A 27,728-nucleotide genomic window follows, 5' to 3' on the forward strand; every position below is an offset into this window, starting at 1 on the left:
TCTCTCTATATTATGTCTTATAATCATGTAACTATATGCGGATCTACAAATAGCTCCAAATGAAGTTTAACTAACCACCCCCACAAACAGTGAGTTGATAATTTTAAAAATACAAAAGTAACTTTCCATTAAAAATAACAATCTTACCATCCAGTATCCACCTCCTGATATATCCAGTCAAAAGTCCCAGGGAACTTGTGTGGATTGCTGCTGACAATACAGCTTTTAATTGTTCTTCCTACACCATGCATACAAAAAAGTAGGAAATTAAATAAGAAAGGATATGTGATCACAGAATCAGAGGTAGAAGTTCTAGTTCAGAATACAAAATTCTAAAGGCTTAAAAATCATTATGACTCACTAGGATGGCTATATAAAAAAAGACAGACAATAATGAGCATTGGTGATGTGGAAAAATTGGAATCCTCACACACTGCTGGTGGGAATATAAAATGATAAAGCCCACTTTGGAAAACAATTTGGTAATTCCTCACAATCAAAATTGTCATATGATCCAGCAATTCCACGCCTAGGTACACACGCAAGAGAAATGAAAACACATGACTACACAAGAACTCCATATGAAGCAGCATTATTCCTGATAGCCAAAGACTGTCCATCACCTGAAGAATGAATTTCAAAATGAGGTATACTTGGTACAGTGAAATACTAGCCAGCCATAAAATGGAATGAAGTACTGATACATGCTACAAGATAATGAACCTTGAAAACACTGTGCTAAGTGAAAGAAGCCAGTCACAAAATGCCATGTTATTAAGATTCAATTTATAGCCCGGCCAGTGCAGCTCAGTGGTTAAGTGTCAACCTATGAACCAGGTCATGATTCAATTCCTGGTGAGGGCACATGCCCAGGTTGCAGGCTTGATCCCCAGTAGGGAACATATAGGAGGCAATGATCGATGTTTCTCTCTCCTCTCAAAAATCAATAAAAACATATCCTTGGGCGAGGATTAAGAAAAAATCATCTCACCTGACTTAAACTGGAAGGCTGCATATCAGTAAGTCTTGGTGAGAGAAGGCCAGCCATAAGACATCGATTATAACTATCAGAAATAACTTCATTGATAAATGGTCCTGATTTCTTTAAAAAGGTCAAAGTCTGAAACAGATTGATCAATAAGATATCAATTAATCAAATAACCAAATTTAAGAATACATAATAAACTCATTACCCCACTCGTAGACTTAACATTTTGAATAAAACTAAAAACACTGAAATGGAAATTGTGGAAGACTACATTTTTGTACTTCTTTCAAGGAAAAGAGTTTATAGGTTCTTGAGCTAAATCAATGCTTCGTAATTATAAATATTGTAGCTTACATGTTTTTATGAAAGGTACCCATTACCTTCTCTAAAGCTGATAGACTCGATGACAGCTCTTTATGAACACACACACACACACACACAACACCCTGCAGTTAATTCCTCTGGGTCTAATATACAAAAGACCTGATATGAAGTATAAATATGGCATTCATCTACATCTATGTGATTATGAGTTAAAAGGTTTGTCACTTGATGTTTTCCTAGAAAAGTATTTTTCAGCAGACAGTCATCATCCGCTCTGTGCCAGGCACTGTACCACTGTGCTAGGTACCTCTTTTCATTACTTTATTTATTCAAAAGCTTTCTGGAGAAAGGAGAATTCAGAGAAAGGATAAAAAGGGACAGGTAAGACAATGACCTACTTTGATCTTTTCCTTGGGGTCAAGTAGCTAACATCCACAGAAAGCTGCTAAAAACATTCCGATACGTCTCATTAACCTAGAAGCTACCATCAAGTTTAAATCCATGATCTGACTTGAGTTCAATAAGAAACACTGTCCACATTGCCAGCTGTTACCTACCTCCTTCTGAAAGCCAGTACAAGTTATATGAACAACTCCTGAGTTTAACAAACAAGTGGCATCTAAAAAAAAGATTTTAAAAATCCACTTAAGTATTATATTTGAAATGGCATTGATAACAACAGAATTTCTCTTAACAGACTGCTAGCCAAGGTATCAAATTATTATATACAATATATTTTAAAATATTTTTCCAAGTATTTCCAAACTTTATAAAAAATGATACCCAACTTTATCACAAATGCAGTAAGTGTGAAATATTTAATCTTTTCTAGCAAATTCAAAACTGTGATAATTTCTTTATAGACTATGTAAGTATTAAATTTCTCATGTACATGTATATTTTCTAGGCTATCCATATATTAGCTGACAATGAGATATGAATAGATAATACTATGCACATATGTTAAACATAAATACACACACACACATACTCTTGCATGTTATTTTTCTCAAAAGGTAATGTTAGGGAAATACATACCAAAGTTATAGGAACTTGGGTTAAAAAACTGCTCAGGAGGCGAGTATGAAGGAGCAAGTCCTCGACTTAAACTTCTCTCGTGGACTAATATATCCAAGATATAATGTGGAGAAGTCATATTTACAACAGAATCCAGCGACCACAATGCAAAATAAGAGCAATTATGTAGAGTTTCTCCCGATCTAAAAGGAAATTTTACAAAATTATTCACTGAACTGCTACAGATACAAATACCAAAAGAAAGAGAGAGATGCATACCTTAATGAATCTGGCATTTGTGCATGATACCAACGATTTATGTCAAAAATCCCCAAATATATAGAAGGCTTTCCTTGTCCATATATATTCACTTGCCAGGTGAAGATTGAAACGCTAGTGTCAGGAGACAGAGCTAAAAGGAAAGATAATTTTAAAAAACTAGAATAATCTCAAAGTAAAATCCCCCAAATAAAACTATAACAAGATCTTTCTCATAAATCCATATTTGATTTAATTTGCCAAAACACACTTCTATCATGCATTTTATAAGCAGAGATTTACTCACCTTTATCTTAACTGTTTTTATATTTCAAGAACACCTTATTAAAAACTCATCAGAAAAGTTATATTCTGGCTTATTTTCAGTTGTCACCTTGGCAATTTTGAGGTATTGGAGGTAGAAAATAGAAAATGATCTGAATGAATATCTCCCAAGAATGGTGCATAGCTAGAACCAGAGAATATCAATACCTAAAGTGGATGCCTTTAGGTCTTAGAGCTGAATTCTTTAAAGGAACTTTGTTTGAGAAGGACTGATCTACTAGTAAATGCATAAGTTGAACAACAAATCGATGTTACTTTCTCTCTAAAATCGATTAAAAAAATATATAAACCTTAAGTCAAGCATTCACATGCCATATAAGAGAATTTTTAACTAACCTTCACTCATGCCTTCCTCCCTGTCACCATGAGATCGAAATTTCTCTATACTCTGGCATCCCAACAGTTTGGTATTACTAGTCTGTCCCCTCAAAGGAAACATGCCACATGTGAGGTCCAGTGTATATCTTTCTTCACAGTACTCCAACCCCTGAAAAATAAAGGGTACAAAATCCTTATCTTCATAGGATTCTAAGCAAAAAGTCATTCTAAAATTAAATGTTTTCTAAATTTAAAGATTTTTCACAAAGAAAACAAAAAAAGTTAAACCCTGAAAGTATCACTGAAAGCTCTAAAATTTCATATAGCATAAAATATTTATCAATTAAAAGGCTAGTTTTAGTCTCTCAAAAGTAATTACCAATAAATTTTTTGAAGCTGTTAATCAAACATGGGAACCTTCATGTACTACTGGTTGGAGTGTAAATTGGACTAACCACTGAAGTTATATATACACATACTCTAGGCCAGCAAACCTACTCTTGTATTCGCAATGAAAATCTTGCTCTAGAATAGGTCTTTGCTCATCAATCCCTGTAAGAATCTGAAAAAAGCTGTGAAACTTTCCCCCCAAATGCATTATCAGTAGAATGCCACACATCATTCAGGTACCCATCCCTATACCCTCGAACACTAGGTTTAGAAAGCCTGTTCTGGAGAATGGAATGTGAGGGTTGACCAAACATGGCTATTAGCAGCACCCCACTATTTCCTCAAGAATTCAGCCACAAAAATAGTCCTATGAAAGGCTAGATGCATTTATGCTCTTATACAATTGTCAGTGACAAGACTGTTTATAAAGTCACCCCATGGTTTACTGCTTGATCTGTTAGAGCAGGGATGGGAAACGTCTGGCCCGTGGGTCATCTAAGGCCCCGAAATCATTTGGTCTGGCTCTGCCAAGGCATTAGGGATGAGTTAATTAAATGTTTGACCAAATATAGCAGGCCAGTTTTTAAGCTGATAATTTTGTATTGCCCTCAAATGATGTTATAAATATCCAAATGGCCCTGGGCAGGAAAAAGGTTCCCCACCTCCGTGTGAAGAGCATCAATGTGGGGTTATTTTTCCTGGGTACCATTTAGGCTACAAGCTTTAGTTCTGTCCAATTCCCTCCTTTTAGAGGCAAATGATACCTGGAGTGCTAATAGAGCCACCTTGGTAAAGCAGCTGGTGTCCTAATCCCTAATGTAATACTTTCCCCATTATATTGTGAATACAGTACTAACTTAAATATAAGAATAACTTTTTAATATCTTAATGTCTTAAAAGAAAGACTTAAAATACGTGATCAATGAACAAAATGGTAATACGAAGCCATATTACCATTACATTTACCTCATATAAGATTTGTCCTGATGCCAAACACTTTCTATCCCCAAAGGCCAGCTGAAGCAGATGCAAACTCAGAACATCCCCTTCACTGAAAGAGAGATGAGCATGTTTTTTAGTGTTTCTCCTAAGAAATACTAACAATCATATTAATTACACTAAGCATCTCTCACTGTCCAAATCAGTTCAGTTTGAATACAATATTGAGTGCGTATGATAAAACTAAGGTCACTGTGCCTACCAGTGTGGCTTAGTGGTTGAACATCAACCTATGAACCAGGAGGTCACAGTTTGAGTTCTGCTCAGGACACATGCCCGGGTTGCGGGCTCAATCCCCAGTAGAGGGCATGCAGAAGCTAGCTGATCAATGATTCTCTCTCATTGTGGATGTTTCTATCTCTATCTCCCTTCCTCTCTGAATCATTGAACATATATTTTTTAAAAAAGAAAGGAACTGCCGTTTGACCCAACGATCCCACTTCCAGGAATATATCCTAAGAATTCTGAAACACCAATCAGAAAGAATATTTGCACCTCTATGTTCATAGCAGCATTATTTACAATAGCTAAGATCTGGAAACAGTCTAAGTGCCCATCAATAGATGAGTGGAACAAAAAAGCTGTGGTACATTTACACAATGGAATATGATGTGGCTATAAAAAAGAAGGAACTCTCACCCTTTGTGTCAGCATGGATGGACCTGGAGAGTATTATGCAAAGTGAAATAAGCCAGTCAGAGAAAGACAAATACATGCTCTCAGTTATATGTAGAATCTAATGAACAAAACAGGTCCAGAGGCATGGACGCATGGAACAGAATGACATATCTCAGAGGGGAAGGGTATGGAGGGGACGGGAAGAGATTAGCCAAAGAACATATATGCACATATGCATAGCGCGTGGACACAGACAATAGTGTGGGAAGGCCTGCTGTGGGGCAGAGGCTGAGTGGAGAGGGGCAAAGGGGGAGGAAAGGGGGACATCTGTAATACTGTCAATGATAAAAATAAACATAATGCCCTCTCATTCCTGACCACACAAAGCCGTCACAAGGCCCATTTCTCAATGCTCTTGGCCCACATTACACTCAGATGAATGGAAATACGAATTTGGTCCAAATGAGGGGCATCTCAATAGTTATCTCTGTATTTTCTCCAGGATTGACAAATTTGAAAAATGGCAAATCATTTTTTCATTCATTGCCTTGTTACTACAATGTAAGGTTAAGACAAAACCTCAAACGTGAGGACATCGAAAACAAAAACCCAAATTGTCCACAACGCAGGTACATAAAATCTAAGGTAGAATAGGACCTGGAAAGAGAAAGTACTGGGATCAGTGAGTTATCAAGATCATGGCATTTATACCACAAACTTTAATTTCACTGATCATCAAAGAAAGAACTAAATACCTAAGAAAAAATGTTAAAAATCAGTACTGAATACTGTTCTAGCACTGGAAATGAACCAGTTAGAAATTAAATTGAAAAGAAAGATCTGTCCATAGTTGCACATTAGAACATTAGAGCTTATGACTGGGAAAAGTCAATCCTAAAAATATACTAGAAAACAGAGTAGGGATAAATAAAAATGCGAGAGGCATACAAAACAGAGGAAAAAGGAATGAGATTATAAAGAGAAAAGATGTTCTTACAAGAGAACACAGAAAGCCATAAAAATTGCCTCTAGTAATACTAGGTTGCCTGCTCATCTGAATTGGCTTACACTTTGAAATAACATTGAAACAAATCAAGCAAGCACAATTTCTTCTGATATATGAGAATTACTTAAACTTGTAGAAATAATCATTTAACTTTTTTTTAAAGTATATTTTTATTTATTTCAGAGGGAAAGGGAGAGGGAGAGAGATAGAAACATCAATGATGAAAGAGAATCATTGATTGGCTGCCTCCCGCATGCCCCACACTGGGGATCGAGCCCACAACCTGGGCATGTGCCCTTGATCAGAATCGAACCTGGGACCCTTCGGTCCGCAGGCTGACGCTCTATCCACTGAGCCAAAATAGCTAGGGCTCATTTAACTTTTTTAATCATTTCAACTATCACTAATTCACTGAATTATGTTGCTTTCACTAAAAAGAGACAACACAGTACAAAGTAAAAGCTTTCCAAAGAAATTAAATGCTGCTCCATTTTTGACAAATACTTTTTAAAAACACATGTATCACACTTACCTATCTTGTGTAGACTGAACAGCCCACAAGTAACAGCAATTACGAGGATCATTCTCAGGTTCTTGAAAAGTAACAGCATATACGGGAACCCTTCCACATTCCAATTGTGTGTAGTATCTGTAAGAGGCACAAAAATTAGTATACTTCATACTTTTAAATTATAGCTATGTTAAAGAAGGTGCCTCAATATAAGAATTTGAGTTAGAGCAACTACTGTTCATACAACCATCTTCAAAAATACACAGGAGCCCTGGCCAGTATGGCTCAGTGGATAGAGCGTTGGCCTGCAGACTGAAGGGTCCCAGGTTTGATTCTGGTTGGGGGCACATGCCCAGGTTGTGGGCCTGATCCCCAGTGGTGGGTGTGCAGGAGTGGCCAATGTTGTGCTCAGGGGTTAGAGCATCAATCTGTGCACCAAAGGGTTGCAGGTTTGATTCCCCTTTAAGGGCACATACCTGGGTTACAGGTTTGATCCCCACCCCATTGGGTCAGGTGCAGGAGGCAATCAATCAATGTGTCTTTCTCACATCGATGTCTATCTCTCTCTCCTCTCTCCCTCCCTTCCACTCCTTCAAAAAAAAAAAAAATCAATGGGAAAATATCCCCAGGGGGGGATTAACAAAAAAAAAACCACAGGGGACAAGAAATCAAGACAATGAGCATGAAAAAAAAAAAAGACGAGCATGGCATCCATCCCCCCAGGTAGAACTGGGAAGGGTTAAAATTAATAAAGCACAGAATACATGTATGTGTGAACTAGTCCTTCTAGTACATATAAATATATGCCACTATGTACTGCTCCCCAATAAGAGGTACCCTCGAGAGAGATGAAATACTGCCACAAGACTCCATTTCTTCAGCTGCATGGGTTTAAGCATCAGTTCCACTATGTTTGCTACCTCCCTCAATAAAGGAGTACTTCCCTCAATAAAGGTTTAATTCCTTGGCAATTTTAACACCATAAAAGTATCAATATAATTATATTTGGACAAAGTTTTGCACAGTGTAACAATTTTAAAACATAGCATTTTAGAACTGATTTTTTAAAAAGCCTTTGCTTTTCTGTCTACTGGGAACAACTACTTTACACATATTTATACATCCTATATAATAAAAGGCTAATATGCATATTGTCCCCTTGACTGGAAGTCTGACCAGGGGGGCGGGCCCAGCTGGCAAACCTCCCATGTCCCCTCTCCTGGGCCAGCCCAGCTCAATGGGCCCCAATTGGGGTGGGGCAGCCAGACCCCACTGGTGCACAAATTCGTGCACCAGGCCTCTAGTATGGTTATTAAAAAAGATACTTATGAAAAAATTCATCCGATATAAATATCTTTAGAGTCATGCTTTATTAGCAAATTTAACACAATAACTGAAATGCCTTTTAAAATATACACTGAAAGAATCAGCCTAAATTCATGTGCTAAGTCATTTCTTTATTATATCATCATGATTTAATACAATAAAAAATTATTCAGTCACTCAATCATTAATTTATCCTACCATTTTCCCCTTAAGCTAATTTTTACATATTAATAGGGTACAAGTTATATTCAGAAATAAACTGCCAAAAATCAAATCAGAAGTTATCCTTACTCTCTTTTCATGCTTTTCATATTCCAGAGTGCTAGGTAGCCATCAGAAAAACCTACAGCAAGATGATTGGTCCTGTTAATGTAACTAAGAGTTGAAACTGCTGTTCCCGATGGGCTCACTAATTGGAAACACAGATGGCGTCCTTCTCCTATTGCACGTTCTCTGAGGTGTGGTACTTCGGCTGGAATACCAGCTATAACTTCAAGGTCTAAAAAAAAAAAGTGAGATAAACGAACTATCAACAGCATAAAAACAAATGTGTCACCCATTATTCAAGCAGAAATGGAAGACTACTGGGGTAGATAGGAAGAGGAAGGATCATACGGTCATCATCTGACCTGATCACTAAATGTGAAAAAAGATGCCATGTGCCTCCTGATGTGATACAGTATGAAGTACCCAGCATTTATGACGTATCCTTGCCAAATGTTAAGTCTGAATCTAATCAGAGAGAGCTGAGATTTCAGAAAATATCAAGTGTAAATGATATCACATGAAACACACAGATAATTTCAAATGTGGAGCATTACACCAGGTAACTTCTTCAGCAAGTCACTGGATAGAGAGGATTGCTCTACCTTCAAGGAAACATGAGAGATGTCAAGTGAAATGTGTGGACCTTGTCTGTGTCCTGATTCAAACAATCTAATTGCAAAAAGGTGCTTCAGAGATCTGATTATTCAACTATTTACCAGCAATTTCAACCTTTTTCATCTCATAACACACATAAATGTTTTTTGCTGATCTGGAAATAAAAGGCATAATTTCATTCCTTCACACTGAATGGCTATTGTCCTGTTGGCTGTTGTCATTTTTTATTTGATAATCTAAGGGAAAAAAGGTCAGTGTCCCTGACTAAATAGCCAGGTATTGCATGTTTTAAAAATCCTTACAGCACACCAGTTGAAAATCACTAAACTATACCAAAGAATTAATATGTTAAGAGTGGTAATGACATGATTATGTAGTAAAATAACCATTATTTGCTTTGAATTAATGCAGAGGAAATGAGAGAAAGGAGAGTGAAAGAAAATGGATGCATATAAAGTAAATTTTGAAAACTAACTTGAATTTAGGTGATGGGTATGTGTGGATTCTTATATTCTTTTACCTACTTGAAGATGATGGTAATCTTTAATGAAACAAAAATATTCAGGCCTGTATACTGATATAACTATTGTGCAAGGGCAGATTCCCTCAATGTTATTATGAAGGGGTTACAAAATCATATTCCACTGTGCTTGCTTCAGCAACACATATACTAAAATTGGAACAATACCGAGATTAGCATGGCCCTGCGCAAGAATGACACGCAAATTTGTGAAGCGTTCCATATTAAAAAAAAAAAATCATACCCCACTGTTCTTGAAGTTACCCTCTTGATCCCTACTCTTTCTGATTATTTTTTCAGAGAATAGTGATTAAATGTTGCCAAAATATAATATTTCATATAATAAAATACTGTAAACTTATTCAAGAAAATAAGGTAGACTCTACATGTACTGATGTGACAGAATATGTAAGAAATACCGTTAGGTTTGGAAGAATTGCAGAATAGTATCTATGGTATGATAAATGTTAGGAACTTCATTTTCTTTATGTGTATTTCAATAAAGTCTAAATAGTTGTAACCACAAATTACATTTTTAAACAAAAAAATCAATTTTGCATTGAACCCCAACACTCAATTTTTTGTGTGTGTGCTATAAAATTCAATGGCTTAATAATTCTCATAATTGAGATATGGTTCTAACCTCTGATCACAATGCAGTTCAATTATAAAATTATTCTTGTACTAAATTCAACTACTGATTGTTGCTTTCTAAAATAAAAGATGTTTTAACTCTGCCCAACCAGGCGTGGCTCAGTGGTTGAGTGTTGACCTATGAACCAGGAGGTAATAGTTCAATTCCCAGTCAGGGCATATGCCTGGGTCGCTGGCTGTATCCCTATTGGGGGACCATGTCAGAGGTAGCCAATTAATGATTCTCAACACTGATGTATCTCTCTCTCTCTCTCTCTCTCTCTCTCTCTCTCTCTCTACCTTCCTCACTGAAATTAATTTAAAAAAATCTATTTTTTAAAAAAAAAGATGTTTTAACTCTATTTTGATCTGAAGTTTTAATTATGATACAAGCATTTTAATTAGCCTTACAGCTATATCATATAAAAAACACACTCCAGAACAAAACTTCAAGACTATTTAATTCCTTTATCAATTTTCTACTAAGAGCAGTTAAACCATTTCTAATATTCTACAAACTCATTTTTACTTACTGTTTTTTTACTAATCAATTCTTTTCATTTAAACTTATTTTGCAGATTTAAATTTAGTTTAAATGGTTAATAAGTTCCTCAGTCAATTTCTGGTCAAATTTTTGCCGCTTGCAGTTTTATTATATACTGACAATTTTTATTAGTTATGCTAATAAACTGAGATAAAATAGTGATAAAACAGTTTGTTATCTATTTCTACTTCTTAGCTGTCCATAAAAGAAGAGATCTGGCCCTAGCCAGTTTGGCTCAGTGGACAGAATGTCGGCCTGAGGTCTTAAGGGTCCCAGTTCAATTCTAGAAGAGGGCATACGCCCAGGTTGCGGGCTCCATCCCCAGTAGGGAGCCTGCAGGAGGCAGCCGATCAATGATTCTCTCTCTTTATTGATGTTTCTACCTCTCTCCCTTTCTGAAATCAATAAAAATATATTTTAAAAAAAGAACAGATCTGCAATATTACAGGATACTTTAAAAATCAAGAAGGTGCCCAGCTGTCGTGGCTCAGTGGATGAGTGTCGACCTATGAACCAGGAGGTCACACACGGTTGATTCCTAGTCTGGACACATGTGCAGGTTGCAGGCTCAATCCCCAGTAGGGGGCATGCAGGAGGCAGCCAATCAGTGATTCTCTTTGATCACTAATGTTTCTATCTCTATCTCTGAAATCAATAAAAAATAAAATTCAAGGTCCTCAAAGGTCAAATGGTCCTTTTGTGAGAAACATCGATAGGTTGCTTCCAGTATGCACCCGACAGGGATGGAACCCCAATCTATGTATATGCCCTGACCAGGACAGGAATCGAACCAGCAACCTTTTGGTGTAGTGTACAGGCTAACGTTCTAACCAATTGAGCCACCTGGCCATACCACACGTGTTTGTTTTTTTGTGTTATTTTTGTTATTGTTAATCCTCAACCTACGATATTTTTCCACTGACTTCTGGAGCAGTGGTTCTCAACGTTGGCTGCACATTAGAATCACCTGGGAATCTTTTTAAAATCCTGATTTCTGGGCCTCACCCTCTGGAAATTCTGTTTGTTACTAATGTTGTGGCCCCACCCCATAACAAAGAAACAGAATTTCCAGAGGATGAGGCCCAGAAATCAGGATTTTAAAAAGATTCCCAGGTGATTCTAATGTGCAGCCAACGTTGAGAACCACTGCTCCAGAAGTCAGTGGAAAAATATCGTAGGTTGAGGATTAACAATAACAAAAATAACACAAAAAAACAAACACGTGTGGTATGGCCAGGTGGCTCAATTGGTTAGAACGAAAATTTCTATATGTGACACGGCACCAGAGTTAGGTTAGGGTTTTTCAAAATGCTGACACGCCGAGCTCAAAAGGTTCGCCATCACTGTTCTAGAGGGTAAAAGGGAGGCAGGAAGGCAGAGGGAGAGAGAGGGAGAGGGAGGGAAAGGGGGGAGAGGAAGGGAGGAAGAAAGGAAGGGAGGGCGGGAGGGAGGGAGAGAAGGAGAAAGAGAGAGAGAGAGAGATATATCAGTGTGAGAGAAACACATTGGTTGCCTCCTGAACATGCCCAACCAAGGCCAGAGATCGAACCCAGGTATGTGCCCTTGACTGGAAATCGAACCCACTACCCTCTGGTGTGCAGGCCAAAGCTCTAACCATTGAACACACCAGTAAAGGCAGGGCCACACATTTTAAAAAAGTTTTTAAGTTACTTCCCCTCCCTACATAAACCAATCAAGAGTCCCATAAATTTAAAAAATGAAATAAATACCAAAAACCTAAAAACAATGGATAAAGTGTAAATTTATTAATATAAGCATTAATATTAAATAGAAAAAACTGCCTCTCTTCACTTTTTTATTTTTATTTGAGTAGCATTAGTTCTATTCTGGGATGTTATTTTGTAAAGTATAACTTTCAATCACTGTTATTTCCTAGTGAAATATTTGTGTCTTGTCTTACCATAGGAACATAAACAGCATGCCAAAACACTGTTAGATCCTATATGGATAAAAATAAAATCTTGATAAAGTTCATCATTTTATACCTTTAGTTCTTGTCTGACATTTACTTGATATTATTCAAGTATATATCTGAAAATAAATCAATATCCCTATCTCTTTCACTTTTTAAAAAATATATATTTTTATTGATTTCAGAGAGGAAGGGAGAGAGAAAGATGGAAACATCAATGATGAGAGAGACTCAATGATCGGCTGCCTCCTCCACACCCCCCACTGGGGATGGAGCCCACACCCGGGCATGTGCCCTTGGAATCGAACAGCGACGTCCTGGTTCACAGGTAGAGGCTCAATCACTGAACCACATGGGCTGGGCCTTCTCTTTCAATATCTACTTTAGTATATGGACAGTTCATCAACAAAATAGACTAAAATGCAAAAGCTATCAACAGGGCCCAAAACATTAAAACAATAGGTCCAAACAATGAAAGAAACAAAGATACAAAAAGAAGTCTTTATAAAAATTTTTTTTACTTTGAAAAACTCAATCCCTTATATCAAAATATTCTGGTGCTCAATTTTTGGTTTCAAGCAAAGAAATTACCTGATGCCTCCACTTCATTCTGACTGCATGATAAGTCATCAAGACATAGGTCAATGAGAAGGATCTGTCCAACATTAGTTGCCACAGCTGCCACCCCAAAAAGCCACCGCAAACTTGGGTGCAAATGCTGAGTGCTTGCACTGGCTCCTCCATGATTAATTATAGGTTCAATAGCTATTACCTAGAAAGGAGAATATATATGATTTGCTTTTCTTATACAAGGTGAGAAAATGCAATTAAAACATAATAACTTTTGAGGTTAAGGCAGGTTACTAGGTTTAACAGACATTTTCAAACAAAATAAAAAATCTGCATCTGATACTTGTGAATATGAATAACATAATTAAATCTTTCAATATAATAGGGATTATACCATTATTTCAATATATAAAAAATCATGCAGCTGAAATAACTGATGTGCTAATTGGTTCATTTAATGTTCACGATAACCCTTTGACCCTACCTGTGCACGAATTTCATGCACCGGTCTTTAGTTCTAAATAAGCCTTTTCCCCAAAATGTTCCATATACTGTGACTTTTTACATTCTGGTCCCTTTGCCTGAAATGTCCAACCTTTTTGAGTAGAAATTATTCAGGTGTTCTCCATGTTCTAAATGGTTGAATTTATGAAAGTGCTTATTATATTTATGCTGTAATCTTATCAGCCTTCTACTAGACTACAAGATTTCAGACAGCACGAACCAAGTTCAATTCATCTATTTGTCCTCAAAATCTAGCAAATAGCTTGATTTATAGTAAGCACTCAATATATGTTTTGCTAAGTTAATTCTGCCTTAGAATCATCATCACTGGCAAGTACATATGTAACATCATCAATCACTGCAGACCCTGCACACTGGCCTACAACAGTGATGGTGAACCTTTTGAGCTCGGCGTGTCAGCATTTTGAAAAACCCTAACCTAACTCTGGTGCTGTGTCACATATAAAAATTTTTTGATATTTGCAACCATAGTAAAACAAAGACTTATATTTTTGATATTTATTTTATATATTTAAATGCCATTTAACAAAGAAAAATCAACCAAAAAAATGAGTTCGCGTGTCACCTCTGACACGCATGTCATAGGTTCGCCATCACTGGCCTACAAGGTCAGTTTTCTCAACTGTAAAAACATGTTTTGTCATTAAGTTCCCTTTTAACTTTAAAAACTATTCTATGACTATATACATTACATACACATACACACATTTTTATGTATATCTCAGTGTATACTTTTTTCACACCAGGTATAGGAAGAATTCTATTCTTCCATAACTTTGTATTTGTGGATGTATGTGTGCATTTGTTAAGTGTATACAGGTTTTCATCATGTATGAAACCTGCTGAACAAACCAAATTCGAAGTACTTCTATAATTAGTACTGGGAAAAATGTCTGGCATATGGAGGGCATATAGACACTACATTTAAGAAATGGTGACTATAAATGAGTCCACTATTTAAATACATTCCTCAAATCTTAAATAATAACAAAGACATGTTTTCCATATTGCTCCAAGACTATGTAGTTGACTCTTGAACACAGGTTTGAACCACACAGATCCATTTACACGTGTATATTTTTTTCATAGTATATACAGTACTATAAATGTATTTTCTCTTTCTTATGACTTTCTTTTTTTTCTCTAGCTTACACTATTGTAAGAATACAGTATATAATACATGTAATATACAAAGTAGGTGTTAATTGTATCAGTAAGGCTTCTAGTCAACGGTAGGCTATTAAGTTTTGGGGAGTCAACAGTTATGCACAGCCCTAGCCGGTTTGGCTCAGTGGATGAAGCGTCGGCCTGCAGGCTGAAGGGTCCCAGGTTCGATTCCGGTCAAAGGCATGTACCTTGGTTGCAGGCACATCCCCAGTTGGGGGTGTGCAGGAGGCAGCTGGTCGATGTTTCTCTCTCATCGATGTTTCTAACTCTCTATCCCTCTCCCTTCCTCTCTATGAAAAATCAATAAAATATATATTTTTTAAAAAGTTATGCACAGATTTTCACCTGTGCCGAGGGGGGGAGGGATCAGTGCCCCTAACCCCTGCATTGTTCAAGGGTCAACTGTAGTCTCAAACAACCCAGGAAAAAAAAGCCGAAGTAATAAATATTTTTATAAACTTTTTTTGAACTCTTAAATGAAAACTAGCATACTTCCATAAAAGTGAACCAATTAGAAGTACACTGAGTAAACGCACCGTTGTCACTGTAATCAGCAGGGGCTCAGTTTTGAAACAAGATGTCCACGAATCTTACACTGTACCTACCCTTCCAGGAAGAACGACTGCTTTAACCACTCGGGATATGCCCAGGTCATAGAGACAGAGGACACTCCCTTCTGCATCTTCCAGTCCAATCAACAATCCGCTTCTCTTCTGCCAAGAGAACTCTTTCACAGCGAGGATGATAGGTGACTCGTCACTCAGGCCACTGAACCTATACGCAGACAACCGCTCTCCTGTTAGAGAGTGCACTACCTCAAGCTGTGGGCCACAAGTCAAGTAAGCAAGTCCATTTTTCCCTGGAAGAAAAAAAGCAAACATGTTGCTTATTTTAACATTGTATGTGTATAACAAAATTAAAAACTTTTACATACATAATCTACATATATAGAAAAGCCTAATATGCAAATTGTCCCCACAGGAGTTCAACTGGGAGACCGATCGCTTGCCATGAAGTGCACTGACCACCAGGGGGCGGCGCAGAACGAAGGAAGGCCCCAGCCGGCAGCCAGTAGCCGGGGAAGGGAGGCCCCGCTCAGCAGCCAGAAGGCCCCAATTGGCCCTGATTGCCAGCCAAGCCTAGGGACCCTACCCATGCACCAATTTCATGCACTGGGCTTCTAGTATAATAATAATAAATAACCAGTAAAGGCACCATGCTATGCAATTAAATGCATTATCTCATTGACTCCTTGTTGAACCTCAATACAGAGAAAAGGCAACTAAACTTTCATACAGTGAAATAATTTGCCCAAAGACGAACAGCTAAATACCAGAGCAGAAGTAGATCCCATTTAAGTCCAAAGCTCATATTTTAACTACATTATACCTTAAGAGTTAAACTAGGTGTTCTAAAATATAACATGTGACTCTATTCCAGAAGAATTCAAAATCTAACTGAGAAGACAAGACCTAAGTAGCATAACAAAAGGAAGTATCTATCAGAAGCCCTTCTAGTCATGTGTGGATTTTACTCTTCATGCAATTTAAAGTAACTAGAGGGTATTAAGCAGGACAGTGACAATCTGATTTCTGTTTTTAAATGTGCTGGCATGGTGCAATGGATGAGCATTGACCTATGAACCAGGAGGTCAAGGTTCGATTCCCAGTCAAAACACATGCCTGGGTTACGGGCTGGATCCCCAGTAGGGGATGTGCAGGAGGCAGCCGATCAATGATTCTCTCTCATCATTGATGTTTCTATCAAACTCCCCCTCTCCCTTCTTCTCTGAAATCAATAAAAATATATTTAAAAGTAAATAAAATGAAACAAATATTACTCTAGCTGTTAAGCAGAGAATGGACAGTAAGGGGGAAGCATAAAGAAGTGGGGAAATGATACCTATGCTTGGTTGGTGATCAATAATTGGGAAAAGTTGATTGACTGAAGATTCATCTTAGAGTCAGTACTAAAAGGACATGCTTGCTGATGAATAAGATATGGGAGGTAAGTAAAACAGAAGAATAAAAAACAGACCCTGAATTTTTCCTTGAGCTGCTAGATGGACGGTAGTAACTTTTATTACTAAATTTTTGATGTCTCTCATGCATCTAAGTAGATAGATAGTTGGATATACTAGATTATAGCTGAGGGGAGGCTAAATAGTTTAAGGAAGTAGTATGGCACAGTGGGGACATAGAAGGCATGGGTTCAAAGCTCATATTTACCACCTGCTATCTAATAACTTAGAACAGGTCACTTCTTATTTGATTCTCAGCTACACACAATAGTAATTACTTAGAAAAGTCTACTATTTACCTCAGTGAAAAGTTGTTACAGTAAGTACTGTTCAAGAGAATAGCACTGTAAATAGCTAAATGACCAATACAAATGTTTCGCTTCTCTTTCTCCTAGGAAGGAGGGCTAAGATATTCCCTTTCAGAAAAGTCTTCTGCAGCCCTGGCCAATGCGGCTCAGCTGGCTGAGCGCTGTCCCATGCACTGAAAAGTCACCGGTTCCATTCCCGGTCAGGGCACACACTCAGGTTGTAGGTTTGATTCCCGGCAGGAGGCAGCCAATAGATGTTTCTCTCTCTCCCTTCCTGTCTCTAAAATCAATAAAATCATTTTTAAAATGTATTCTGCAGTGTCTTTCACTAAGCTGAAATTCATAATATAATGGCTTTTTGGGTGTGATTTTCTGTATTATATAATCCAAACCATATATATTGAGATCTTGTTCAGATTAATGGAATTACAAAATTAATATTTTGTCTCCCACAGGGCCCTAAAATTCAGAATTGCTTTATTCATAAGACTGTTTAGGTTCTAATCCAAGCTCACCAAAAAAACTTACTAATTATAAAGAAAAACCAGTATTAGTTTGTAGATACTCAATACTAAAAGATATTAAATATGCGGTATTTTTAATGAAGAAAAATAAACTACACTCCCTCCCGAGTCACTGAAAATGTGTTCCAGAGTATGTAGATACTACTATATGTGTAGTCACAGATGTTATGTATTTACTTAAGACCACTCTAACCAGGATATGCTTTTTTTCTCATCCACATTAAAGAAATTGCAATAGATACTTATTACTTATCTTACAAATCAATCAAATTTGCAAATTTTCAGCAACATTACCTGCAGCAAACTTTCCACGAAGTACAGATTCTAATGTGATTTCATCTTCTCCCAGGGCTTCAATAGTCACTTCTGGGAACTGCAGAAGACCGCTCGTCACTTGTGCTGTTAAGTCTTGCATACTTTCACTGTAAATGTTTCAAAAAGATATTTCCATGATATTTCTATCATAATACACTTGTTTATCTCTAACCAGGAGAATAAGAAAAGCCATCAAAAATAAAAAACCTAAAACTGAAGTATGATTATAAAAAATACATATTAATGTGCTTCTGGATCTGAGGTATTCTCTCCTAAGAAAATATTTCCCAAACAGACTTAGCAGAATAAAGATTCATTAAGCCAGATGTCCCAAGGACATATATGAGTCCCTAGATTCTTTGAAAACTGGTTCAATGCAATTAATCTTATTGCCTGACTCTCAAAGAATACTTCACACACAAAAAAATACTAATATACATTTTAGAAAAATTACTGCTATGATAAAAGGGGGGAAAGTCCAAGAGGAAAAAAAAAAGTCCAAATCCACAGTAACTTAAGAAACTGAGTTTGGCACATCTTTAACTAGATAGAAAAAAATCTAAAATTATGTTTCATTACCATATACATAGAAGACTAGATTCCCTGAATGGCCCTTCCATTGTGAACAACCAGATATAATGGTTAAAATGTAAAAGTATCTTTTCCGATGATTACTGCGTTGGCAAAGCCAAAAGGGAAGAGACAGTAGGTATTCTGTAAGGCAAGTAAGCTGCTTGGCTGTGAGGCTGACCCGTCCTGGTGATCCTGATGTTGCTTTCAGCACTCTGAGGTCCAGAGAGGAAGAAGATAAAGCTTTGGGCCAACGGAGCCAGAGCCAATAAGCCAAGAAGAGCCTCCCCACCCCACCACTCTACATTACACTCCACAGGACTCTATCATCAGCATAAAGATTAGCGAGAGAAACATTCATTGTGCAGGACAAGGAGAAATAAAGTTGCCTATTTTGACCTTGGCAACAAGTCTCTACTCAGAAAATTTCCCTTCACACAAATCAGTGGCCAGAATTCAAACCATGCTGTAAGGAAGTACTCAGGTGAAGAATTTCTTACAAAGTGTTCTCAGGTTGGTAATGTTCCAAGCAACCTCCAGAAACCACCACATTTTCTCTGGAATCTTCAGAGTTCTCAAAGTTCCAACAAAAAGGGGCTCACAATCAAAATAACAAAACAGAATAATGATATGATCAACATCTGGCAAAATAAGTCTGCAAAGACTTCAGATAGTGAAATAATCAGAACACAAGTATGTTTAATATGCTTAAAGAAACCAAAGATTTAGCTTGCTGGTGAGGAAGAAACTTTAAAAATTAAAGAGCCCTGGCCAGGTGGCTCAGTTGGTTGGAGCATCATCCCGTGCTTCTGGTTTGACTCTGTCAGGGCACATACCTAGATTGCAGGTTGATCTCTGATTGGGGCCTGTGCAGGAGTCAACCAATCAATGTTTCTTTCTCACCTCCCCCTCTCTAAAAATCAATGGGAAAATATCCTCGGGTGAGGATTAACAACAACAAAAGAGTGGAAGTCTTTTTATTATCCAAAACAAATCCTAAAGTATAATCTAATCTAATAAAAGGATAATATGCAAATTAACCATCACTCCATCGCAAAGATGGCGGCGCCCATAGTGTCCCGCACCGCAGAGGGAGAGAGGGCATCTGGGCAGGAAGCATGCCACAGCCCAGCGGACACAACGCAGGGGGGCCTCTGTGCGTGAGCTGCAGAGGAAACACCTTTTCTGACCGCTCACTGGCTAAGCTCCCTGTATGCCGCCACTTGCAGTGTTCTTGGTAACTTGGGTTATGAAAATCCAAGGTGATCTAGGGTTTTTCCACCACACTCCTGGAGGAAAAAACTGAGGTCCGCTGCTGGAGGGGCTAAGAAATGTCATATCCTGCCCTAGCTGGTTTTGCCCAGTGGATAGAGCCTCGGCCTGCCGACCGCAGGGTCCAGATTCGATTCTGATCAAGGGCATGTACCTAGGTTGCAGGCTCCTCCCTGGCCGGGGCCCAGGTCAGGGCTCATGCAGGAGGCAGCCAATCGAAGTGTCCCTCTCACATTGATGTTTCTCTCTGTCTTTCCCTCTCTCTAAAAATCAATGGAAACATATCCTCAGGTGAGAATTAAAAAAAAAAAAAAAAAGAAAGAAAGAAATGTCATATCCTATGAAAGAGACATCTTGAAAATGCCTAAAGAAAGTTGTCATTTTTTGTGGTGAAGGGAGTGGAGTCCGTGTTGATGAATACCTTGGTGGCTGCGGCGGCCGGCAGTGGCAGCAGCAGCGGGGTGATGGGGCTAGTGCTTCCCCCTAATCAGCCCAGTCACCTCCCGCAGAGGGAGGCCAGACTGTGGCTTAGGCCCGCTCCCCACAGGCCTAAGCCATCAGTAGGACATCTCCTGAGGGCTCCCAGTCTGTGAGAGGGGGCAGGCTGGGCTGAGAGACGCCCCCCCCTCAGTGCACGAATTTCGTGCACCAGGCCTCTAGTTGAATATAAATTAATTAGGTTATAATTACTATAACATAGTAAATGGAAAATAGTGACCATTAGCCTCAAGTGCAACATCTCATATTTATAGGAGGATCCTAAGCCTTAGTTGCTGAAAGCAGTATAATTTACACAGATTGATCACATTCCTCTCTCCTAAGTATCTTAGTACAGAGGAAAACTTTAGGAAAGGCCACGATCATTGGTATTATGTTTCCTCCGCTGATAGCCTTCTATAGTCTTGATAAAGTGAGTGTAATGGTAAAATGAAGTTAATATATTTTCCTATTAAACTTAAAACCAGCCCTAGCTGGTTTGGCTCAGTGGACAGAGCATGGGCCTGTGGTCTGAAGGGTCCCAGGTTTGATTCTGGTAAAGGGCACATACCTCGGTTGCAGCTGGATCCCCAGCCCTGATTGGGGCACATGGTGGAGGCAACCAATCGATGTACCTCTCTTACACTGATGTTTCTCTCTCTCTGTCTCTCCCCTCCCTTCCACTCTCTAAAAATCAATGGAAAAATATCCTCGGGTGAGGATTAACAAATAAAATGAAATAAAAGAAAATAAACTTAAAACCAAAGTCATTTATCCAGAGCTAAAACCTTCAGAATTCCATGTGGTAGTTCTCCTCAAAATGTATTCAGTGGAGTGTTCATGGGCATTTAGCAAAAAAGTTTTATGATCATTGCAATTCAATCAGGGTCATCCCAACATAATTTTTAAGACTTTCACAAGGTGATTCCAAAGTTCGTCTGAATGAATAATGAACAATGATCAATTATTTGAAAATGTTTTCTTTCTGAGGCTGGATGTGTTGTCTGTTACTGTATTATTGTTTTTAATATAAAACAAAGATTATGATGTGGAAGTACTGGCTGAGTCACAGTATATTTTTAAATTGTAATTTCCACTGCAGATATACCCTCCCACTTTAAAAAACAGGACAGAGTATATGAAAACAAGGATTTCAGACAATGGACAAAAGGTAGCACAGGATAGTGGGCCCTTAGGGAAGTAAAACAAACCAGATGACCTCTAGGGCTGTGTATAGAATGTCCAGGACACAGAGCACAGTGGGGAACCCAAATACAGCCCAAGGGTCTCTCTAAGTTGAGAAGAGAGAGTTGAGACTGCCAGGAAGCCAAGGTAGCTAGAATTCTCAGGCAGAGTACTGCAGTACAATTGGCCATACAAAGAACTCCAGAATTCCGCAATGGTTTCCCCTGAATCTTCACATGATCAACGTAAGCATGTAAGGAAACTACCAGAGGCCAAGGAATGAATCATTGGAAAACTAAAGGAGAAACAACCCCTAGAGCTTACACAGGGCCAGGAATAGCTCCATAGTGGAAAAACCTCATAATACATGGGGCACACAGTAGAGTACTCAGAAAGGCATTGATTTCTTCAATAATAGGGAGAAAAATTAGCCCTTGTTTAGAAAGGCTCAATAAAGCAAGCCTCAAAAGAATCAAAGACTTTCCAACTAACTTATTTGGAACTAAGCTCAAGACTATATAAAGGAATGCAAAAATATTCAGTATTTAAGAAAGCAAAATTTACAATGTTTGCCATCCAACCTAAAATCATCAGACACCTGGCCTGGTAGCTTTGTTGATTAGAGCATCGTCCTGATATGCCAAGTTTTGGGGTACCATTCCCAGTCAGGGCACATACAAGAATCAACCAATGAAGGCATGAATAAGTGGAGGAACTATAAATTGATGTTTCTCTCCCTCTCCCTCTCTTTTTCTCTCTCTAAAATCAACTAAACAACAACAAAAAAGTTATAAAAAATATCAACAGGCGCCCTAGCTGGCTTGGCTTAGTGGATAGAGCGTCAGCCTGAGGACTGAAGGGTCCCAGGTTCAATTCCAGTCAGGGCACATGCCCGGGTTGCAGGCTCGATCCCCAGTAGGGGGCGTGCAGGAGGCAGCCGGTCAATGATTCTCTCATCATTGATGTTTCTGTCTCTCTCTCCCTCTCCCTTCCTCTCTGAAATCAATAAAAATACATTTAAAATATATATAGATATATATCATCAGGCAAGCAAAGCGGCAGGAAAAGGACTCATAGTAAGCAGGGAAAAACAACTAACAGAAACAGATCTAAAAATGACAGAAGTTAGAATGAGTTGATGAGGAAATTAAATCAGTTATTCTAGCCTTTAGTCCAAGATGATAGAGGAAGTATGAGCATGTTAAGGAGGGATCTGGAAGATATAAGACTAAATCAAATTTCTAAAGATGACAAATTCATTGAATGGTATTAATAGATTAGACATAGGAAGCAGCAGTAAATGTAAACACCCACAGTAAATAACTGTCTAAAATGAAGCAGAGAAAGAAGGCTGGGCCAGGAGGGAAAGGACAGAGCTAAGGCACAACCTTGAGTGCCCTGATATTTGTAACAGAGATCTCCAAAAGGAGACAACAGAAATATTTGAAAAACAAATGGCCAAGTTTTCCCCTAATTTGATGACAACTATAATCCCACAAATCCAAAAAGGTCAGTAAACCTCAGAAGCACAAGGAACATGAAAAAACTCCACCAAAATACAAAGAGAAGATCTTAAAAGTAGCACCTCACACAAAGAAACAAAGATAACAATGACAGGAGACTTATTAAACAATGTAAGCAATATGACAGTGAAACAACATTAAGTTCCAAAAGAAAACGCTTTTATGACGTGCCAGCATTGGCAACCTCTAGAACAGCGGTTCTCAACCTGTGGGTCTAGATCCCTTTGGGGGTCGAACGACCCTTTCACAGGGGTCGCCTAAGACTATTGGAAAACACATATATAATTACATATTGTTTTTGTGATTAATCACTATGCTTTAATTATGTTCAATTTGTAACCATGAAAGCACATCCTGCATATCAGATATTTACATGGCGATTCATAACAGTAGCAACATTACAGTTATGAAGTAGCTACGAAAATAATTTCATGGTTGGGGGTCACCACAACATGAGGAATTGTATTAAAGGGTCGCGGCATTAGGAAGATTGAGAACTGCTGCTCTAGAAGGTAACTTACAAAGTTTCAACTCCTCCTCAAGACCTAGATAGGCACAGCCAGAACACTGTGCTGGCTGTCACAGGTAAATACTGGTTTCTTGACGAAGCACATGAATCATGTCACTCCCCTTCTCAAACCGACTCCCTGCTGCACATCATAGTTAACACCTTCAGCCACAGGCAAGCAAGGCTCTCCACAATCGGGAAGTCCCAGACTACTTTACAGCATTGTCTCCTCAAACCACTTAACTTCCTTCATGAGTTAGCCACTGCCTAGCACTTTCATTCTTTTATTTCTGCTGTCTCTCCTTTCACCTCCATCTCCAAGCCCACCATTCACAGACTAGATTCCCCAATGAGCTCTGGGTAGATCCACCCTTTCATATTTAATTTCATCTCTAAGATCACCCCTTTCACCTTTGTGTTAATAATGCTAAATATAATTTTTAAAAACTCATTACTTGTGCTTGCCTGTCTTCCCCACTATACTGATTTTCTAAAAGGCAAAAATCAGCTCTAGTTGGTTTGGCTCAGTGGATAGAGCATCGGCCTGTGAACTGAAGGGTCCCAGGTTTGATTCTAGTCAAGGGCATGTGCCCGGGTTGCAGGCTTGATCCCCAGTAGGGGGCATGCAGGAGGTGGCCAATCCGTGATTCTCATCATTGATGTTTCTATCTCTCTCTCCCTCTCCCTTCCTCTCTGAAATCAATAAAAATATTTTTTAAAAGGCAAAAATCATATCTTATTCCTGTGAGTTCCAGAGGGTCACAATGACTTGCAACTAATAGGTCCTACATATGTGGTAAATTAGGATAGCAAGATATTAGCAGGGGCAGGAATAAACAAGTTAATAAATTCCAATTTATTTAAAACAAACTCAATATTCTTAAAACCCAGCAAGAAACAACCAATTTAAAAATGGCCAAAGACCTTAAACAGACACCTCAATAAAGTACATAGACAGCAAATAAGCACATGAAAAGATGCTGCACATCATATGTCATGAGGGAAACACAAATTAAAACATGGAGAAGTCACAGATGCTTCTGTCCAGGTCCAGCTCAGCGAGCAGCCTCAGGCCTTTGGCAATGGCCTGCCTTTAGCATATGCATAAACAGAAGCAGACCTGCAGGTTGAAGCTTAAAAGTAATGAATAAAGCCCTGAAATAAATTAAAGGTGGGACAGTCAAAGCCTGGTCTGAGGCTGAACGGGCCCTCAGAAGAAGGCACTCCCGTAGCACTGCCAGCTGCCCGGGCCTGAAGTGGGTATTTCTCACGCATCTGCGTGTGAGACACAGAACTGAGTGCTTGCCTCAAGCAAGTGAAACAATTCCACTCCTGCAGGTTGTGCTCTCCCAGTGGTGCCAGAAGGATCAGCATGGCCTCCGTTGCTAATTGCTAACTAACGTCTATAAAGTAACCCCCCAAAGGAGACTCATTCAGAGTTCCTTCAACTTTATCTTCAAAAGTAGCCAATTAATTCAAGTGACAGTGAGTTTATCCCAGAAAATCTTGGGCAATTAGTGAAATTAGGGTATAACTAAGAATATTCAGAACACCACAGCTTAGGTGATCTGGATATTATTCCTGTACGGGTTCGATTCAGTGATTATAAATGAAAGGAAATTAACATGTATATGTTCTTTTGTAGAAAACAGGTGCCCAGACTAGAAAACATAGTTGAGTGGAATTCTTAAGTCAATGTAAAAAAACACTACATACCTGAATTCACCTATTATTTTGGCCAAAATACCGAAAACTGACAACAGCAAATGCTGTGAAGATGTGGAGCCACAGGAATTCTCATTCGTTGCTAGTGAGAATACAAAATGGTACCTCCGCTTTGGAAGACAGTTTGCCAGTTTCTTACAAAACTAAACATATTCTTACCATATGATCCAACAATCACACTCGCTGGTACTTATCCAAAGGAACTGAAAACATGACTACATAATAACCTGAACACGGATATATAAAACAGCTTTACTCATAATTATTAAATCCTGGAAACAACCCACATGTCCTTCAGGAAGTGAATGGAGAAACAGTGGTGTAATCCATACAATAAGTGTTCAGTGCTTTAAAAAAAAAAAGCTGTCAAGCCATGAAAAGACATGGAGGATATTTAAATGCATATTACTAAGTGAAAGAAGCCCATCTAAAAGGTTGCATACTGCATGATTCCAACTATATGCCATTATGAACAAGGCAAAACTGTGCAAGCAGTAAAATGACCAGCAGTGGCGAGGGGTTAGCAGAGAGGGAGGGATGACTAGGCAGCACACAGGATTTCCAGGGCAGTGAAACTGCTTTGATACTGTAAAGGTGGATGCATACCATTATACATTTGTCCAAGCCCACAGAACGCACACCACCAAGAGCACAACCCTCGTGCAAACCACGGACTTTGGATGATCATGATGCATCAGTGTAGGTTCACCAGCTGTTCTGACTGGTGGGGGTTGCTGACGGCGGGGGAAGCTACGCATGAGTGGAAATCTCTGTACCTTCTACTCAATTTTGCTGTGAACCTAAAACTGCTCTAAAAAAAACTCAATATTGGGCCTGACCGGCATGACTCAGTGGTTGAGCATCAACCTATATGAATCAGGAGGTCACAGTTCAATTCCCAGTCAGGGCACCTGCAGGGGTTGCAGACTCATCCCTAGTGGGGGGCGTGCAGGAGGCAGCCAATCGATGATTCCCTCTCATCACTGATGGGTTTTTTTCTCTCTTTCCCCCTCTCTGAAATCAATAAAAATAAATAAATAAATACCTCAACATTGGGTCCAACTTATTTTTAAGTACACTACATTTTCAGTATTAAGCAAAACAAAATTTGCAAAATTACTAGGAAAAATATTAATACAGAATACCATGTCATCTCTGTCTGAAATACACACCCTCAAAAGCAGCTGAATTCCACTACTGAAAATAAAACTAGTTGTTCTTCTAGTTGTTCAATACTGCAATATATACTGAGCAAGAGTCTGTAAAGCATTTGTACACATTTTTCCTTCTGACTCAAAAAGACAATCATGATTTAAATGTAAACAGTGGAACCCAGAAACTTCTAACCTTTCAGCATTTGATCTTTCAAACAACTCAAACATTTGTTTATCACCAACGACTTTTAACACATTGTGTTGGGAAAGGAATGCAGGGGCAAAAAGATCATCCACTCCCGCCCTCGAGGAGTTACACGCTGACGGAGTAGATACATGGAGTAGATACATACCCACTAAGATCCCAGACGCCGCAAATGCTACAATCCAGGCACCTATGCGGTGTGCCCGGGAGAAGGGGGGTGACGGGAGCGGAAGGGGGCAGAGAAAAGACGGCATTCACACCAACAAGGACTGGGAATGTGAGAACTTGCAAGGGGCAGAGGTTCACTCCAGGCGGAAAGACACGAGCAAAGGCACATCCAAGTGCATCTTTAAGAAAAGGGGCCCAGCACTGGGGCTGGCTCGGGAGTAGCTGAAGCCCAAGAGCCGTGACCACCGAGTGGACGGAGCAGCCCGTGGAGGCCGCTGACCTACCCCAACCCAAGGGCAGTCAGACCGCGCTCCCAACGCGGGGTCCTGAGAACGTGCACGGTTAGGACAGAAACAAACAGTATTTGGTTCCTTTTGAGTCCTCACGTGTCTGTTGCAAAAGTGCCGTATAAAAACCTTCAAAACACAGTTTCTGAAAAGTATTCATAGCTGTGTTGCGAACTGGTGACACTTTGGTCCAGGGTTACTGAAAAACTGGCATTAAATCCCCAGTCCGGAAAGCATCAGCATTAAAACCTACAGCACAGCTCGCTCCAGCACTGCCTGGGGCTCGGCTGGTCGTCCCTGTTTAAATCCCAGAATCAGGGAACCCGCCCTCCTCTCTTCCCCCCCACAGATCCAACCAACGCAAGTTCACCAAAGAGGGGTCGTACAGTCTCCTGGCTCCCTGGGGTAATTTGTGGATAAAATAGAGACATTTTATTATAAAGGACCCAGGTTCTCCAACTATTTAAAAAAAAAAGAACAGCTACCCAATATGAATAAATTTCATTGATTTTGAGAACAGATTACTTCCTCCCCACCCCCGATCCCCCCCAAAAGAACACAAACAACGGGTAAGAGAAGTAACCGACTTCCAGCTGGGACGCCGGGGGTGCGT

At 39.0% G+C, this 27,728-nt stretch overlaps 1 protein-coding gene across 1 annotated transcript in view; it reads right to left on the reverse strand.

Annotated features, from left to right (window-relative positions):
* AHCTF1 (AT hook containing transcription factor 1) overlaps positions 1-20,318 on the reverse strand; it is a 61,300-nt gene extending 40,982 nt beyond the window's left edge. The window contains exons 1-13 of the mRNA XM_014528255.1: positions 20,305-20,318; positions 18,021-18,148; positions 15,480-15,733; positions 13,204-13,384; positions 8,392-8,599; positions 6,796-6,912; positions 4,607-4,691; positions 3,269-3,419; positions 2,609-2,741; positions 2,351-2,532; positions 1,870-1,931; positions 992-1,120; positions 148-238 (exon numbers count right to left, since the gene is read on the reverse strand). Of these exons, the coding sequence (XP_014383741.1) occupies positions 148-238; positions 992-1,120; positions 1,870-1,931; positions 2,351-2,532; positions 2,609-2,741; positions 3,269-3,419; positions 4,607-4,691; positions 6,796-6,912; positions 8,392-8,599; positions 13,204-13,384; positions 15,480-15,733; positions 18,021-18,141 (1,714 nt within the window). The 5' untranslated portion in view covers positions 18,142-18,148; positions 20,305-20,318. The remainder of the gene's footprint in view (positions 1-147; positions 239-991; positions 1,121-1,869; positions 1,932-2,350; positions 2,533-2,608; positions 2,742-3,268; positions 3,420-4,606; positions 4,692-6,795; positions 6,913-8,391; positions 8,600-13,203; positions 13,385-15,479; positions 15,734-18,020; positions 18,149-20,304) is intronic.
* Between the last annotated feature and the right edge of the window lie 7,410 nt (positions 20,319-27,728).

The sequence above is a fragment of the Myotis brandtii genome, unplaced genomic scaffold, assembly GCF_000412655.1.
Source record: "Myotis brandtii unplaced genomic scaffold, ASM41265v1 scaffold627, whole genome shotgun sequence".
NCBI lineage: Eukaryota > Metazoa > Chordata > Mammalia > Chiroptera > Vespertilionidae > Myotis > Myotis brandtii.